This window comes from Denticeps clupeoides, chromosome 20, assembly GCF_900700375.1.
Source record: "Denticeps clupeoides chromosome 20, fDenClu1.1, whole genome shotgun sequence".
Taxonomy (NCBI): Eukaryota; Metazoa; Chordata; class Actinopteri; order Clupeiformes; family Denticipitidae; genus Denticeps; species Denticeps clupeoides.
Genome location: NC_041726.1, coordinates 6,678,950 through 6,695,659, shown reverse-complemented (window position 1 = coordinate 6,695,659; position 16,710 = coordinate 6,678,950). Strand labels below are relative to the sequence as shown.

Genomic DNA, 16,710 nt, shown 5'->3' with positions numbered 1-16,710 from the left:
CCATCTGACAGGCGGATGCTCTGGGGAGTTGAGTACTTCCTGCTGCCGTTTCTAAAGATGTTCTTTCCGAATCATCTCAGTGCAATTCCAAGCCCGCCCCAGTCCCGGCCCGACACATTCCGGACCCAATCGGAACTGGAACGACACTCACACGACGGACAAAGAGAGAGCATCAGCAGAGCTTAGTGCCATTGTTTTTACATGACAGGGCGGTATGTGACCTTCACAGAGCCATGCGGGACCTTCAGGGCGCTGGCCTGGCCGGCGTGACGCGGCTCTGCGGTGCTGGGTGAGTGATGGAGCGGAGCAGCAGGTGCAGATTGCCGGCTCCACAGACTTACTTCGGCGGTCAGCATGCAGCTCCTATTGTCTCGAGCCGTCCACAATGACTCAGGCGGACAGTATTAGCCTTCATCCGGTGCCCGGGGTCGTCCAGCTCAGGCCAGGTGGATAATAGACACAGTGCCATGCATCATTTTGCATTTTTGAATCCATGTTGATATTTCATATTTTACGCCTTAAGGCCTCTGATGGGGGACTAGATCGTCTCTTATACAGCATGAGCGCAGAGGCAGGATGTTTTCGGCCTCGGGCACCAGGTACCAGTTGATCTCATTTTTCACCAGGCTGGCACTTTGCAGGGGATTTCGTTTCACATTAGGATAAATCTGTGTTCTAGGAACCACCCGCGCAACACATCAAACAAAAATTCACCGGAACAATGAAAATTACATCCTGACAATGAACAAACAATTAATAAACCACATTAAATAAATGATCATTGCACATATATTGTACAAATAAAAAAGCATACAATGTTCATAACTGTGGTATCTTGTAAACAATCAATATCGATTGAGATTCCAGACAATTTTTTTTTTAGCACCTTTATATTTTTTGACAATTCATCCACTCTTTAATATTTACTATCCGGTTCTCCACCTGAGATGCGGAAAGTCGATAATATTTCCAAGTGGCAACATAGCAGCAATGTTACAACCGCATTTTGACATTTAAACACAGCATCATTTACATTTACAGCATTTATCAGATGCCCTTATCCAGAGCGTCTTACAATCAGTAGTTACAGGGACATTCCGCCCTGGAGACACTCGGGGTTAAGTGTCTTGCTCAGGGACTAGGCTACTACCACCTTCTGAAGAAAGCATAAAAGTATAGGACATGCTATGGTAAAATAATTAACTTCAGCTCAACTGTAGGCTTTTCTATGCGTAATAGTTAAAACGCGACAACAGCGACATGCCGAAGATCACCAGGCGCTCAGCTGATAAAAAAAAAAAGAAGAATTGCGTTCGCTAGTTTTTCGCAACAAGTCAAGAAAACGGCGTCTCGGTCGATTGTTTGAAGCTGACCGTGAAACAGCTTATTGATTAAATATTGGTACCGGATCGGTATCGGAACGGAGGGATTAAGACGCTCGCCTTCATTCGCGTATAAAAGTCTGATTAAACTTTTATAGTTGTCCTTATTTATGAGCACCCCACCCCACACACACACACACACACACGCACACACACGCACCCCCACCCCACCTGGCGCGCACTCCTCGCGCTCATAGGCTGCCCGACGCGCGCGCGCGCTCGACGCGACGCGACGCGACGCCCGCGCCCCGCTCCGCAGACGCCGCCGGGACGGTCCGACACGGTGGGGACAACGAGCCGGGGTCTCGGGATGAGGACGCGTCCGCGACCCCCGTCCGAACTTGGACACCGGGCGACGTCGCCAGCAACTCCGCGCGCAACTTTGACTTTAGCGGGACGCGGGCCCGCCGGATCATGTCGGCGGAGCCGCTGACGGCCAGAAGATCGAAGCGCTGCGAGGTTCCCGTAGATCCCCGCGGACCGAGGCCAGGCTTCCCCGCAGAGACCCGCGCCGGTTCCAGCCCTGGGGGGGTGATGCGCTGGTGACCGAGGCGCACGGACGCGACTGGCTTTTATGGGACTTTGGCGACACTCTGGCGAGTCCGGACTGAAGTGGGTTTCCGCTTCCAGCCGAGTTTGAGCCCGGGCCATGCTGGGGAGCCCCTCCGACAACGGCGGCGTGAGGATGCTGGCGCCCCCGGCCCCCGGCGACGACAGGCGGGTGGAGTTCGTGGCTCTCACCGCCGTGCAGACCGAGAGGAGCGAGCCCTCCACCCCGGAGCGCGGGCACCCGTCGCACCGCACCGGGCTGCTGGGGACCCCGCTGCCGGTGCCCCCCGGACCCCGCGCCAACACCTCCGCGTCCAGCAAGCGGTACCGAAAGTTTCAGAACTTCCTCTACAACGTGCTGGAGCGGCCGCGGGGCTGGGCGTTCATCTACCACGCGTTCATGTGAGTCGAAACCACCCCGATCCCCCCGATTAGTCATTAAACCTCAAACCTCATTTTTATGGGCTCGTTAGTGTTCTGCGTGTTGGAAAATCCCGAACGTGATAATAGTTCGTGAGCTTTGAATCGGCACGTGGTTTTGGAAAAGCGCGTTCGGGCGCCGTGAAGTTAAAAACGCGCAACTTTCGTTCGGTGAACATTTCCTCGAGAGCAATCGAATGAAGTTAAAGGGTTAAACGAAGTGAGATTATGAATTGGTTGTGTAAAAATGTTTTTTTTTTTTTTTACCATATATGTTTTGTTATTGGATGTTTTGAGAGTATAGTGTGTGTGTGTGTGTGTGTGTGTGTGTGTGTGTGTGTGTGTAAGTTATAATGGAGAACACCAGAAGATGTTTTTAGAATGAAATGTGCAGCATTTGAAGGAGCTGAAATGGTGAAGGTGGGGAGCGTGGGCTGGGACTTTAGAAAGAAGGACCAGGTTGGACTTTTCTGGTCCTGGTGGGACATGTGGAGTGATATTTCGAGTGTGGTTGGGCAGTGGTGTCCTAGGGCAGTGGTGTTAAGGAAGCGGCCCCGTAATCATAAGGTTGCCGGTTTGAATCCCGATCCGCCAAGGTGCCACTGAGCAAAGCACCGTCCCCACACACTGCTCCCCGGGTGCCTGTCATGCCCACTGCTCACCAAGGGTGATGGTTAAATGCAGAGGACACATTGCTGCAGTGTATCACTTTCACTCTCATTTTTTGTCACATTTGTGACTCACGCCGTGCACAAGCCGTATTAGAAGTGTAAAGAACGGAGGAGAAATGGAGGAGATGGACGCTGCGCTACACCTGGACGTGTATTACTGTGTGTGTGTCTGTGTGTGTGTGTGTGTGTGTATGTGTGTTTCACTGTACTGACTCTCTAGGTGTGTTCTCTTGTTTCCCCCGTTACCTCCTGGTCCTCTCAGCGTCCTCTCAACCCCCTCGCCTCCAACAGAATGTAGATGGGGGGTGCTTATCCTGGTTCTCACACAGGATAAGGCACCTACGCTGCCTTCATGTTGAACAAAACAGTCATTTACATTTACAGCATTTATCAGACGCCCTTATCCAGAGCGACCTACAATCAGTAGTTACAGGGACAGTCCCCCCCCTGGAGACACTCAGGGTTAAGTGTCTTGCTCAGGGACACACTGGTAGTAAGTGGGATTTGAACCTGGGTCTTCTGGTTCATAGGCGAGTGTGTTACCCGCTAGGCTACTACCACCCATAGAAATTGGGGTTTTATGTATTTATTTGAAACTTTTTCCCATTTCCATAATTTTTTTCCATGAAGCATTAGCCTACAGTAAAACCTGTTTCCAGTGCTCCGGATTTACAGTAGTCAGGGCTGCTTCCGAACGTTGACCTTTTTATTAAGGAGCTCCAGTGTGGCCTCCGCCGCTCGTTTCAGGTCCTGAAACGCCTTCTGACTCCCAGTGCTCTTGTGGACCACAACCGGTTTTATCACCTTTTTCCTGCTGTGTCATTATTGTCTTCCAAGAGCTTTAGGTTGTGGTGAAAATGTTTAAGTCTGACGCGAAGCGAACTGATGGATCGTGTGTTGGTGCATCTCGAGTGCTTTGTCGCTAGCTGCGCCCGCTCCTGCACTGTGATTAATTAATGATGGGAGTTTTTCTGGATCGTTTTGCTGAGTCAGAAGGTCCGCCTGACGTGGACGTCTCCATCCTCCGTCTGGCGAATGCCGTCGTCCTTTTCGAGGCTTTATTTTCATTTATCATCGTTTTACCGGAATCAAATGCGTTCAATACGTTTCAAAAGAAGCAAAAGGTGGTGTTGACAGACATATTTTTACATTTATGTAATTTATCAGACGCCCTTATCCAGAGCGACTTACAGTCAGTAGTTACAGGGACAGTACCCCCCTGGAGACTCTCAGGGTTAAGTGTCTTGCTCAGGGACACAATGGTAGTAAGTGGGGTTTGAACCTGGGACTTTGTGGTCTTCTGGTTCATAGGCGAGTGTGTAGCTACTAGCACCCCTACATCATATGTGGTTTTGAATCAATTTGTCTGCTACGTTGGTTTAAGCCCAAACTACCAATTTAAATGAAGAATAAAAAGAGATGGTGAAAATCCAAGTACATTTCAAGACACTTCAGGGAAGTTCTTTCCACAACCTAGGAGTAGTTTGTGAGACGGTGTTGAAGGAGCTCAGCCCAGTACGGAGGGTGCTGGTCTACTTTTGGCTTTGTGGGCCAGCATCAGTATTTCAGGTCTGATGGGGACAGCTACGGGAGGCCAGTGGAGGGACAGTGGTGGGGCGTGGGAGAACTTGCAGACTTCTAGTCTTGAGATTAAAAAGATTATCGATATACAAGGAAAAGGATAGGTGTTTCTTTATGGCCTTTATGGAGGTTGGCCGCAGTGACCTAAGGAGAGATCAGAGAGCTTTCCATGGAGATCATACGATCCTGGGGGGGGGGGCATGAGTCAGATGGGATGAAGAGCTTAAGAGCTGATGAGATGTTTACCAGACATGTAGAGATCCAAGCGGAAGCACGTGAGTCAGAGGGATGAAAAGCAAGTATAAGATGGCATGGAACCAGCATGACATGACATAACCTCACCAAGGGATCTAGTTTAAAGTGAGAAGGGACCAGGACCAAGTACCGAGCCCGGAGGGACGCCGCATGGAGCGGACGCAGATCTCTTCCATGATATGACCGACCCTAGGTAGGAAGCAGGTAGGACAGTCTCTGACTAATTAGATTGGACACCTAATATGTGCAATTTTTTCCGATCCGTTCAGTCGGCCTTCTGTTTAAGTTGGCCTGATATGCTGACTTTTTGATAGTTTCATCTAGTATTGCTTCCTTATATGGAATTTTGAGACAGTAACTCATTAATTTGGAATGAAATAATAAATATTTTTGATCATCCGGGCAGATACAACCGAAACCGAAAACTGGACCCTTTTGTACAGAACTGGAAAAGAGGCGCATATTTCATTTCATAGAAGTGAATATTACGCTACTTTCAGGGGCAGTGGAACTCAAATCTGGGCGTCTCTGATTCCCCTCCAGAGAGATTCTGTACCATGCACATCCTGTTACAGACTCCCAGCTTGTGCGTGTGTGTGTGTGTGTGTGTTGGGGGGGGGCGGGGGGTTGTTGTGTTGTTACTGTGGTGTCACTCCATATTACCTATTCTTTCTTATCCTAGAGAAGCAAGAAATGGAAGCTGGTAGAGATTCCTCCAGGAGCCCTGCCTTTCTCAACCTGTAGAACTGCCACCATCTCCACCTTGTGATTTTGGGGTGTCGCAGATAAAAGATGAAAATTGTGAAGCTGTTGTTCAGGGGTTGTCACCAACATACGACCTATTTATTCTATTCATTGGATGGGTGTTAGTAGCCAGTGAGTAACACACACGCGCTATGACCCAGAAACCCGCAAAGTCACAGGTTCAAATCCCACTTACTGCCATTGTGTCCCTGAGCAAGACACTTAACCCCCAGGGGGGGGACTGTCCCTGTAACTACTGATTGTAAGTCGCTCTGGATAAGGGCGTCTGATAAATGCTGTAAATGTAAATGTAAATGTAAATGCTGTAAATAATGTAATGTGCTGTAACTCCCAGACTGAGCGCTGTGTAAAAGGGGAGGAGCCCAATATTGCATGCTTGTTTAGGATTGCACAATACTGGGGGTACAACCTGGACGAGTGGACTAGAAAATGACATTCACACAACCTTGCTGCAATATCTGAAATGAAACCTGCCACGTAAGCAACTTTGAACGCATACAGCAAAACGACACAAATAAAATGTTTGCATTGCGTGGAGGTCTGTTTGGCCATCAAATTGAAATTGTGTCTAATCAAAATGTAACTTTCTCAGTTTACTACTTTTCTCTTAGTGGTTTATTACCATTGTCTCCCAAGAGCAGGGTCATTATGTGGAGATATTGCTGGTGGTATTTGATGGAGCTGAGATCTTCTCATTTTGGATAACACTGTTTGGGATGTAATTTCCATGCCACTTTGTGGTGGATAAATTAGGCAAATTAGAGTTGTTAATAACTCTAGTTTAAGGATTTACTCACTTGTTGATTCGTTGCTTTATATCAGCATACATTGCTGTGGCAAGCAGCATTTGATTATGGATGAAATAATTTCACAAAAATAATTTTCAAGGCAGGGGTCAAGTGTCATACAGCGTATGAGGGAACGAATAAGTGAAACTTGGATAGCGTGGCTCTTAAGTGTTTAAAATACCTTTTTTTAATTGGTTCCCAAATCTCATGTGTGTTGCAGAAATAACTGCACTGAGTGCTGCACACATCGCTGGAGTTAATAAATATAAAACAATAACTCGTCCCTCAACACACACACACACACACATACTTGCAGTGAGTGTGTGTTGTGCCTCGTTGCGCGCCCTTAATAATGTATTGTAGAGCTTTTAAAGAAAATGACGCTGCAGCCATGACCCGCGTGCTGTGGGGAAAGGTTGGGCCAGAAGGGGGCGGGGTTTCCTGTTCACCTCTGACCAGCCGTCCAGAGTTAAATACGAGTCGATATGTCTCGGAACTGATGGGGTCAACTCTTACTGCCGACCTCAGACGCCTCAGTCGGCGTGATGTCGACGATCTCTCTTCCTTTTTAACATTTACGGTACCGCGATTAGAGGCTGTCCACGGCCGCCGCTTCATTATTTATTCATTCTGCTGGACTCAGCATGTCTGTAAAATGGGATCAGTTCAAATTGATCATATTTGTGTAGTCTGTACGTTTGTGGGTGTGGTCAGTGGGTGGAGTCTGAAGACAGGTGCAGTGATTGCACAGCAAAAATATATAGCAAAAATAGCGGGTGTCCACAGTCATGTTGGCCTGAATATCTGCCCACAAACTTTAATATAGTAATAATAATCATTATGATCATTACTATGTTTTACTGCAATCTGAAGGTTACTGTGTTAATGTAATAAAATTCAATCGATAAAGGATTTACATTTGATAACACATGCTCTCAACACACAGTAATATATGTGGTTCGTTGTTGTGTATTATTCATGCTGTGAGTGGCGTGTGGGAAGATGTTTGTTGTTATGACGGCTTTTTAATACGTGCGGTTATTGATGAGTCAGCAAACGGGCGGCGAGATGGAGGGTGGAGTGGCTCCTTCCACTCCGTCTCCGTTTAACCTGCGCTTGACTGCAGATCCTTTTCTCATTGGTTCGCCCCGCTGGGTGAGTGTGTGTGTGTGTGTGCACAACCGGGTCCATTAAACTGCATCAACACCCTTACGGCTGCATTATCTCACGCAAACACACACGCACGTATATAAAAACTGCAGTTGTTCCGGCGGATGAGATGCCTGTGCTGTAAATAACCGGTAATCCTGAATGTAGCGGCGCCTTTTCTGTCCTTCTGACTGTTATTTTCAGGGTATAAATTACTGCTGCAGGACGACGGTTGTCATTTTGCCGTGTGCACTTTCTCCAGACGGCCTCGTCTCTTTTTCTCAGCGTTGTCTCATGTTTTGCTTGGTAAACAGGAACTGTGTGCAGAGGAGGTGAAGATGAGCAGGTTGAGGATGGGTGGGTCCTGTTCGTGTTTTTGAGTGTGTGCGTGTGTGTGTGTGTGTGTGTGCGAGTGTGTAAAAGTGTAAATTGAGTGAATGATGAGACTATGCTCAGCGAATTTTTTCTGTAATGAGACTCAATTAAAGCATAAGTACTTCTCCCTGTGGTCTGAGAAATGACAGTGTGTGTGTGTGTGTGTGTGTGTGTATGTGTGTAAGGGTGAGACAGTGAGGGAGCGACACATTCAAGCCCAAATCTAATATTACAGTAATATCATCAAGCAGATGTTATTACAGCAGTTCCTCTCAAAACCCAATCAACACCATCTTTCAGGTTCCATGTGACCCCCTGCCATGTCACCGCCCAACCCCTGAGGGTCACGACCTATAGTGTCAAGACCAGCGGGTTAGATATGGAACTGTCAGGCACAGGGAGAGCGACAGACTTTCTGTTTTAACCCGCTTGAGGTGTTGTGCTGTATTTGTTTGTCTTATCAGGACAAAAGTGGCCTGTGGACACACACACACACACACACACACACCTTCACATACAGGGCCTGGTGGGAATATAAACAGAGCCATCCACTGCTTTAAGTCTGGTAAATGACCCTCCAGACTCCCTGACTGTCTGGGCAGCCCTTTACTGGAAGCCCCCTTCGCGTACCACCGCCGCCCTGACCCCGTCGACCTCAGGTCAGCCGTAAAAGGAACTGGCAGCTGGGTGCTGATGTTACAGTGAATGTGGGGACAGTGCATTCCGAGCTCGGGTTTCAGAGGCCTGGATTAACCGCGATTCAACTACATTTCCCACAATGCAACCCGTCAAGCACAGCTGTTGCTGTAGCACTCAGTGATATTTCTAATATTACCCACTTCTCTTGGGACTGATCAGAGTCCCTGTACTGGCTGTACTGTACCAGATCCTTTACATAATAAATACACGCACGCACGAAAAATGTGTCTAATCACACAAACCCCCTTCAGCTCCTGTCGTTCAAACCACAACCACATAACCACATACTGGGATTATGTCCTCAAGGACACAAGCTTAACACACTAACACCCCCCCCCCCCACACACACACACACACACACAGATACAAAAATGGATGCAGATGTTTGTACAGAAGAGGACTCGATTGGATGATGAGAAAAAATAGATATGGCATTTTAAGACCAAACTGTGCATCCTATTTTAAAGGTTCTGACAGTAAAATATTCATTCATTTTTGCAATCTGGCAATCATGCAGTCGTCACCAAACAGAACGTAGAAGGACCGTTCAAGATGGGCTTCAGATTGGGATCACTCAAATTTTTATTATCAACTCATGATCATTTACTGTAATAGTCCACTGTGTTCCCTAATAGGGCCGTGGAAGCCGGGACCCCCGTGTCCTTCCTCTGGGACTCTGGGAAGTCCCAGCCGTTCTCCCTCTTGGTTCCTCTCACCCCCCTCGTAAGTTCTGGTGTAAGTGTTGTTAAGACCGTTTTAATTTATAACGGCAGGTTCTATAAACATGTGGAGAAACCTCACCATGGTGACGGGACTAAAACAAATCCATAATACGGAGCCGCTGCGCCGTACGGCCTATCTGTGTGTGTTTTGAGACAGTGTGTGTAGGTTGTGTGTGTTGATTTCGTATATAAGATGGTACTCAGCTGGTGACTGCCTGTTGAAAATTAAACTGGTTTCTGTGTTCTGTGTTTATTTATGCATAATTTTATCATACTTAAAGAGTTTTCTGTACATGCAGGATGGTTTATTACATTTATGTGCATCTTCAATGATCCATAATAATCATGTTAAAAATGTAAATGTTTATCTAGGGTTAAATGTATTACAGTTAGCAAAAACGTGCATAACCATAAACATAATGAACTTTCACACTGCACTGTTGTTGACAGAATCATATTGTTGGCTGATTGTGGGTCTTTTTTAATAAAAAAAAAAGAAACCTGTCAAGATTATGTATTGATGAACCCATTCCTCATTTATGTAGCAGTGGCTGCCACACATCCCAGTATGTTTATTTATTTATTTATTTTTCTGCGTTCGCCAGATTTGTAGGCAAGCTGGTTTAAAGAGCCAGCTATCTGGCAACGCTGCGGCGCGATAAATACAAGAAGAAGCCCAAAGATCACGCCGAGCCGCTCTGGCCGCGCATTAAATCTGCACCTGGCCTGGATCTCATTACTGTGCGCTGTTATTAAAAAAAGTGTTTATACTTCAGTAACTCTTGGCCTGCAGACCCTGACATGGGAGGGCAGTCGCGGCATAGCGGCTTTTCTGATGTTTGTGTCCGGCTGAGATGCTGGGGCTGTCTGTCTGTGTGCAAGGGATCTGGTGACCTATGCTTTGAGGCTGATGTCATTTTGACTGTGTGTGTGTGTGTGTGTGTGTGTGTGTGTGTGTGTTCTGTTCAGTGTCCTGAGTCTCTGGAAACTCATTTACATTAACTTTGCTCCTACATGTGTTCATTTAGTGGCTGCTTTCATCTGAAGAGGCTTGCAGGTGATGAGCACAGAAGGAGATCAAAACCTAGACGGCTGAAACACACGGACGGGTCCAGAACAAGGTGGCGTCGCCAAAGTGCCACTGACGGAATACACCCAAAGTGAAGTGGCAGCAATTACAGATCAAACAGGCGCTGCCGAACTTCGAGCAAAGTGCTGCAGACAGAGCTAATATTACAAACCCCCTGCAATTACGTCGCGCCACTTCTGCCGTTTCCTGAAAGGTGTGAGGATCTCGCGGCTGCAGTGCTGCCAACGTCTTGAGATGGAAAGTTGCTCGGTTGCACATGCTCAGCAAGTCACCAGAATGTCACAACGTCGTTCTATCTTAACCCAAGCCAGAAAACACTTTTTTTTTTTTTTATATTTATTTGTGTGGTACGGCTCTACCAAAAGTTGGAGATCCTCTGCAAATGCTGGCTTTCCTTTTCAATAAAGTTTGGTGGACACATGACATGTTTATGCCAGGACAGTAGGTGGTGCTGTAACTTTCCAGCTGAAATATGCACACTGCACAACCCCAAAGTGTACAGTGACTATAAAAATCTACATTTGCACACAACACCATTTTCAAAAGTATCTGGTTTTATTAGGAGCATTTCATAGGAGATTAAAAACGTATGGATGGGTCCTGGGAATTAGAAAATGTGACCAGACGTCCTCTTTACCCCCTCTATTTGAGAACCTGAAATTACGTCTGGCCGGGTTTTGAGAAATGTCCGGGTTTTTGAGCTGTTTAAGGGGTCTGAAAAACTGCTGAATCTAGCGACAAAGTTGCTAAGTAGGAAAAGAATCATTTCACTGCCTGGATGCTTAGGACGGCCTGGTGGAACTGGAATGTGTGCAGTGCGAACATTCAGGTCCTTCTCAAATGATGATCAGTGTCTGAAACAGATTTTGTCTGCTTATTGAACTGTTGAACTGGATGAATCGAGTTGTGGGACTGAATTCCGGATGAACCACAGAAACTTGTCTGGATTGAAAGGTTCATTTTAAACTATCAACCACAGCTCAGAGGGGGTGGAATGTAGTTCAGCTGAGTGGCCATTCATTCTGGGAAATAGGCCTCTAGGTTACTAACTTTTTCAGGAAAACTCAACACGTTCCATCAGTTTAGTACTGTTGACATGTACCGTGTGCATTGAACAGAAAAAAACGTTTTTTAGAATCCACATTGGGAGATTACAGCTTTGTGACCTTCATCGCAGTCTGTGCCAATTTGATATCCTCATTCCTTTAATACTTTTTAGAGATTACCATTTGTAATAGTAACCTAAGGTGCACAAAATTGTATACCGGTAAGTCGATGGTATTAAAACTGAGATTTTGCCCCCTGCCGTGCATTACGACCTTATAACATTATGACTTAGTGCTGCAGTGACACTAATGAATGTGCATCACATGATGCAAGTCTGGGCCATTCAGAAACCACTGGTTCTCAGTATGAGCGTGCGGGTGTGTGTATAAGACAGCAGAAGGCCCTGCTTTTTGTCTCCCGACGCACATATTGCCGCTGACAGGCGGGTCGCTGTGTAGCGGGATGGGAGGACCATGTGTCTCTGGAGTGCTGCTGTTTGAAGTTGTAGATAAGGCCATCAGGCCTGGGATGGTCATTAGGGACCGACCGATAGCAGCAGCTGGTGTCTGTGGAGTACCGGGGTGGCCTTTCGGGCTCTTCCTCGGGTTTTCCGCCTATCACACTGCCCAAGCGAGAGTATCATCAAACAGCTGGCCGCAGGGTCACTCCCAGGACAACCAGCGTCGGAAACACAAAGCAGCTGCCCCCCGTTTCAAGGAGGAGAAGATGCTGCTAGAGACACTGGGCACTTAAGGGATTAGCATGCTAGCTTTCCCGCTTGAAAAGGTGGGTTTTGAGGTGTTGGTACAAAGCGCCCATTATACTATGGCACTGTTTCTTTAAGAGACCAACGGCAAGCGAGACACAGTGGCGAACTGGTGTACTCTGGTGTACTGGTGTGAATTGATGTTTACAGAGGTGCTAGAAGTTCCACTCCAATGGCAGCGGTGAATCTCTTTGTCCGAATAGAAATGTATGAACCTTGTGACAGTGGAATATTAGTTCTGAGTTTGGGGTTAAATGGACTGACCGAATATGAAACCCGAGTAGAAGCCATATATGATGGATCCCCAGGGGAGGTTGACCCTAGAGACATGTCAAAGATCTCTCTCTTTTGGTGTTGTGGTAAATTGAAATGTTCGGTCCCCTGCAGACCAGAATTGGAGTGGCTGATGGCATGATGGATGGGAACTAGTGTTGGAATCATATGAGGGACCCACCTGGTGTATAGGACATCCTGGAATGAAAGTATAGCCTAGTGCCTGTTTCTCTGGAATGGAATTGGAATATTTGGAGTTGCAATTGCAGTTAGCTGAGCCTTTGAGATTCTGCTCCCATTTATTTTTCTCAGTCACAGTCAATGATTGGTGCAAATTGCTACGTGTCAACTGTGTCTTATCTTGGTTGGTTTTTGTGCAACTTTGATCAAAACTGTTTGGACTTTTTATTCTTTAATGCACAAGTTTTAGTTTCAATTATGTACTCTCAGACCTGCAAAATCCTCACACCAACCTGTTGGGAAATTTGCAAAAGGAATCCGGGTCTCATTCCTATATAAGGTCCACAAAGGATGTCTTCCTGATTTGGGATCACATGCAGATCCCATCTGTAGCACTGAGAATGTTATGAAACCCGCTGAATGGAGACTTACTCTCCATATATCCTGAAATTACATGAAACAGAGGGCTTCGGTTTGGCACTGTAACCAAAGGCAATGTGTCTTCCTGAGTTACGGCATGTTAACCAAACAGCCTGAGATTATCACCGGACCACCGCCTGTTTCTGTCACTGAGGCCTCCTGACATCTCAAGGATTTCACACATTCCGAGGAATTGAACATTTCACAGCACAGTCAGAAGTCAAGTCAAAAGATGTAGTGCACCCTGCCCACACTGACCAGAGAGCACGGACAAACACCACTTTTACAAAGTTGACTTGTTGGCTAGAGAATGTACAGAAGAGTCCGGAATGTTACAGAATTCTTCAGAAGGGCAATCACAGGGTCATAACAGCTCCCAGAGATCAGCAAACTGACCAAAATCCAAACCACACTCATTTTGATGTGCAATTGATTTCAAAATATCTCAATTTTATAGCTATTTTCAACACTTATTGTCCTATTATGTTTTACAAATTTATTTGATACTAATATACAGTACAGGCCAAAAGTTTGGACACACCTTCTCATTCAATGTGTTTTCTTAATTTTCATGACCATTTGCATTGGTAGATTCTCACTGAAGGCATCAAAACTATGAATGAACACATGTGGAGTTATTGTTTTGTTACCCACTGCTGCATGAGAAGATTTGCACACAACAATTTCACTCACAGCACTGTACCTGTGTATTGGTGTCATGTGATGTGACAATAAAAGTGATTTGATTTGATATTAAATATTGTGACACGGGCTACGTCCTCGGAGTTCAAGCAGCACCATCAGTGAAGGAGGTGGGGTAGACTGTGGCAACCACAGGGCTCCTGCCTTGCTTTGTCCTCCCACTGTAGGACCTGGACCCTGTGGCTGGCTCCCAGACGTTGTCCCGCATGGCGGCATTGGTCCCTCCAACCTGCACACAAAAGTCAGGGCTGAACCTTCCAGGTACATGCGGGCCCTGTCTCCGCACGTCCCCTCTGACACACAGGGAAGCAGTCCCTGACCCTCTGGCGACCACTTACTGCACCCCCTTTTAGTGCCTTCTGGTGATGTGCAGCCCCTGCAGCTGCACGTCCCCGCTGATGATTCCTGCGTCGCTCCCTTCGTCGCTCCCTGCCCCGCACAGGGAGGCGGGCCCGGACCCTCCATCAACCACTTATTGCACCCCAGCATGGTGCAGCCCCTGCTGGCAGTGTGACCAGCTCCCCTACCTGTACCACACTGGGAGGCGGTCCCAGACCCTCCGGAGACCGTTTACTGCACCACTGGGTGGTGCCTTCTACTGGCAGTGTGTTAAACAAAAACAAAACCAGAGCCAGGGCTGAAAACATGGGAAACTAGATGGCTACAGGAAGCCAGTGGCAAAGGTCAAGTAGTGCTAAGAGGAAGACCAGCCAGGAATGGGTTTCAGTAGTCCAGTTTGGAGATATCTTGAGATTGGACAAGAATCTCAGTGGTTTGTGTTGATAAAATGGATAATTCATATTAATATGTTTTGGAGAAGGAATCAGCATGAAAGAGATTGGAAATGTAGGAGAGGGACTTGTCCAAGGTTGCGTGCAGTGGCAGAGGGAGAGATTGTAGAATTGTCCAGGGAGATTTTAAGGTCCTGTTGTGAGATGGAATTATCAGGGATGAATAGCAGTTCAGTTTTGCTTGGGTTGAGTTTCAGATGATGTGCTGCCATCCACAGGCAAGCAGAGATTTTGACGTGAACATCTGATGGTAGAAAGGAAAAGAAGAGTTGGGTGTCATCTGCATAGCACAGGATAACCCATTCAAAGATATGACCTCATCAAGAGATTTGGTGAAAAGGAAGAACAGGATAGGGCCAAATACTAAGCCCTGAGGGACACCAGTTGAGATCTTGTGAGAGCTTGGATGCTGAAGAACTGTCTGCTAGATTGTGAACTGGGTCTTTGATGATTTTCCATGCTTGTGTCCTGTAGGTAGGGAAGGCCTACTCTCTGCAGACCAGTGTTTGTGGGTGGTGCTGTTTCTAGTCAGGATGCTCTCTATAGCACAGTTATACAAAGTTCTGAGGATCCGAGGGCTCATGCCAAACCTTTTCAGTCTCCTGAGAAAGAAGAGATGCTACTATGCCTTCTTCACTGTCTGGTCTGTGTGGACTGTCCATGTAAGACCCTCTGTGCACTGCCAGGGAATGGAAGCTGCTCACTCTCTCTACCACGGCACTTCCTTCCTGGATGCTGTCCAATGGTGATGCGACTCACCATCATAGTGTCGCCAGGACTCTGTCGTACAGAGTCCCAGAGGATGAGGTGATGTTGCCCAGTCTGAACACATGGTGTCTGTCTGTGAGCAAGTTGAGGATAAAATCTTAGGTAATATCTTACCTTAGGTAATACTTTGAGTATATATCACTTTGGGACTTAATGAGTTAAAGAACATTTAATGTGTTTGTGACACCTGTGTCACCATGGGTTCTTATCGTTCATATTTTTGGGCCTAATATTGTAAACCTTGCACGTTGTAAAAAATAAATGCATTAAAGACCAACCTGTCTTCAGTGAAAACGTGTTCTGAAGATGGATTCGCAGAATGTTTTAAGGAAGCCTTCACATGCCTGTCAAAAATATTTGAACCTAGATGCAACTGTATTTAGTTGCTGCTATGAGTGTCAGCCAGAAGACACTGCTAGAATGTGTGTGTGTGTGTGTGTGTGTTTGCATAGCAATTGTGTACACATAAGTATGCTTGCCACCTAGCAATTTATGGGTTTATTAGGCGTAAAATATTGCATGGAACGTTTAATGTCTCGGCTATTAAAATGGCACAGGGTCTTCGCGCTCCATTGCGTGCACAGTTAAACCCCAGGACCAGAGTGAGTTTTAATTAGTGGAAATAAACAAGCACCTCCTTTCCTCCACACTGTTCTTTCTGTGGGTTCTACACCGTGCTACCGGCGGGCAGGAATGGGGTTCCCAGGAATAGATCCTTCTTACACTCCAGCAGCACTTGTATTCCTGATCTATCACATCAGAACTCATGAGTCAGACCCTTTATTTTTACCAAAGCTCCCAAACCTGCTACGTCGACTGCTTTTCTGCACAAGGGAAAGAGGAGGCGCTCATTTGCCGGGTGCATGTGTGTATTTCGTGCACGGACGACGTCCATCACCAGAGATTAGCTGCCGGGCCGCCGTGGCGTGGGTGAGGAGTGAGTGAGGAGACGCACCAGCATCTGATATTCAGGGATGGAGCCTAAATATAACGCGGTTACTGTTGCTCACAGTGTTACTCTTACCCCGCCACTGTTATCTAGGCCCGGGGGCAGTCCCCATCCTGCTGCTGCACAAGCTCTGCTCCCTACCAGGTGTGCGTCTGTCTGTGTGTTATTTCATAGCGGGGACCAAATTCCCGTAAAATGTTCCGTGTCAATGGGGGCATTTATTCTGGTCGCCTTTAGAAAAAAAGCTGATTTTTCGGAGGTTTACAAAATGCAGATTCAGTGTTTTTCATGGGGTTAAGATCAGGGGTATGGTCATTCTTGTCAGATATAGATTTATAATGTTACACACTTATTATACTAGGTCCTCA

At 46.8% G+C, this 16,710-nt stretch overlaps 1 protein-coding gene across 5 annotated transcripts in view; it reads left to right on the top strand.

The window, feature by feature from the left end:
- The first annotated feature begins 1,629 nt into the window (after positions 1-1,629).
- The window catches only part of kcnq4 (potassium voltage-gated channel subfamily Q member 4), a 36,559-nt gene continuing 21,478 nt past the window's right edge, over positions 1,630-16,710 (top strand). For all 5 annotated transcript variants that reach the window (XM_028963407.1, XM_028963406.1, XM_028963404.1 and 2 more), the window contains exon 1: positions 1,630-2,333. In XM_028963407.1, coding sequence (XP_028819240.1) covers positions 2,032-2,333 — 302 coding nt within the window. In that variant the 5' untranslated portion in view covers positions 1,630-2,031. The remainder of the gene's footprint in view (positions 2,334-16,710) is intronic.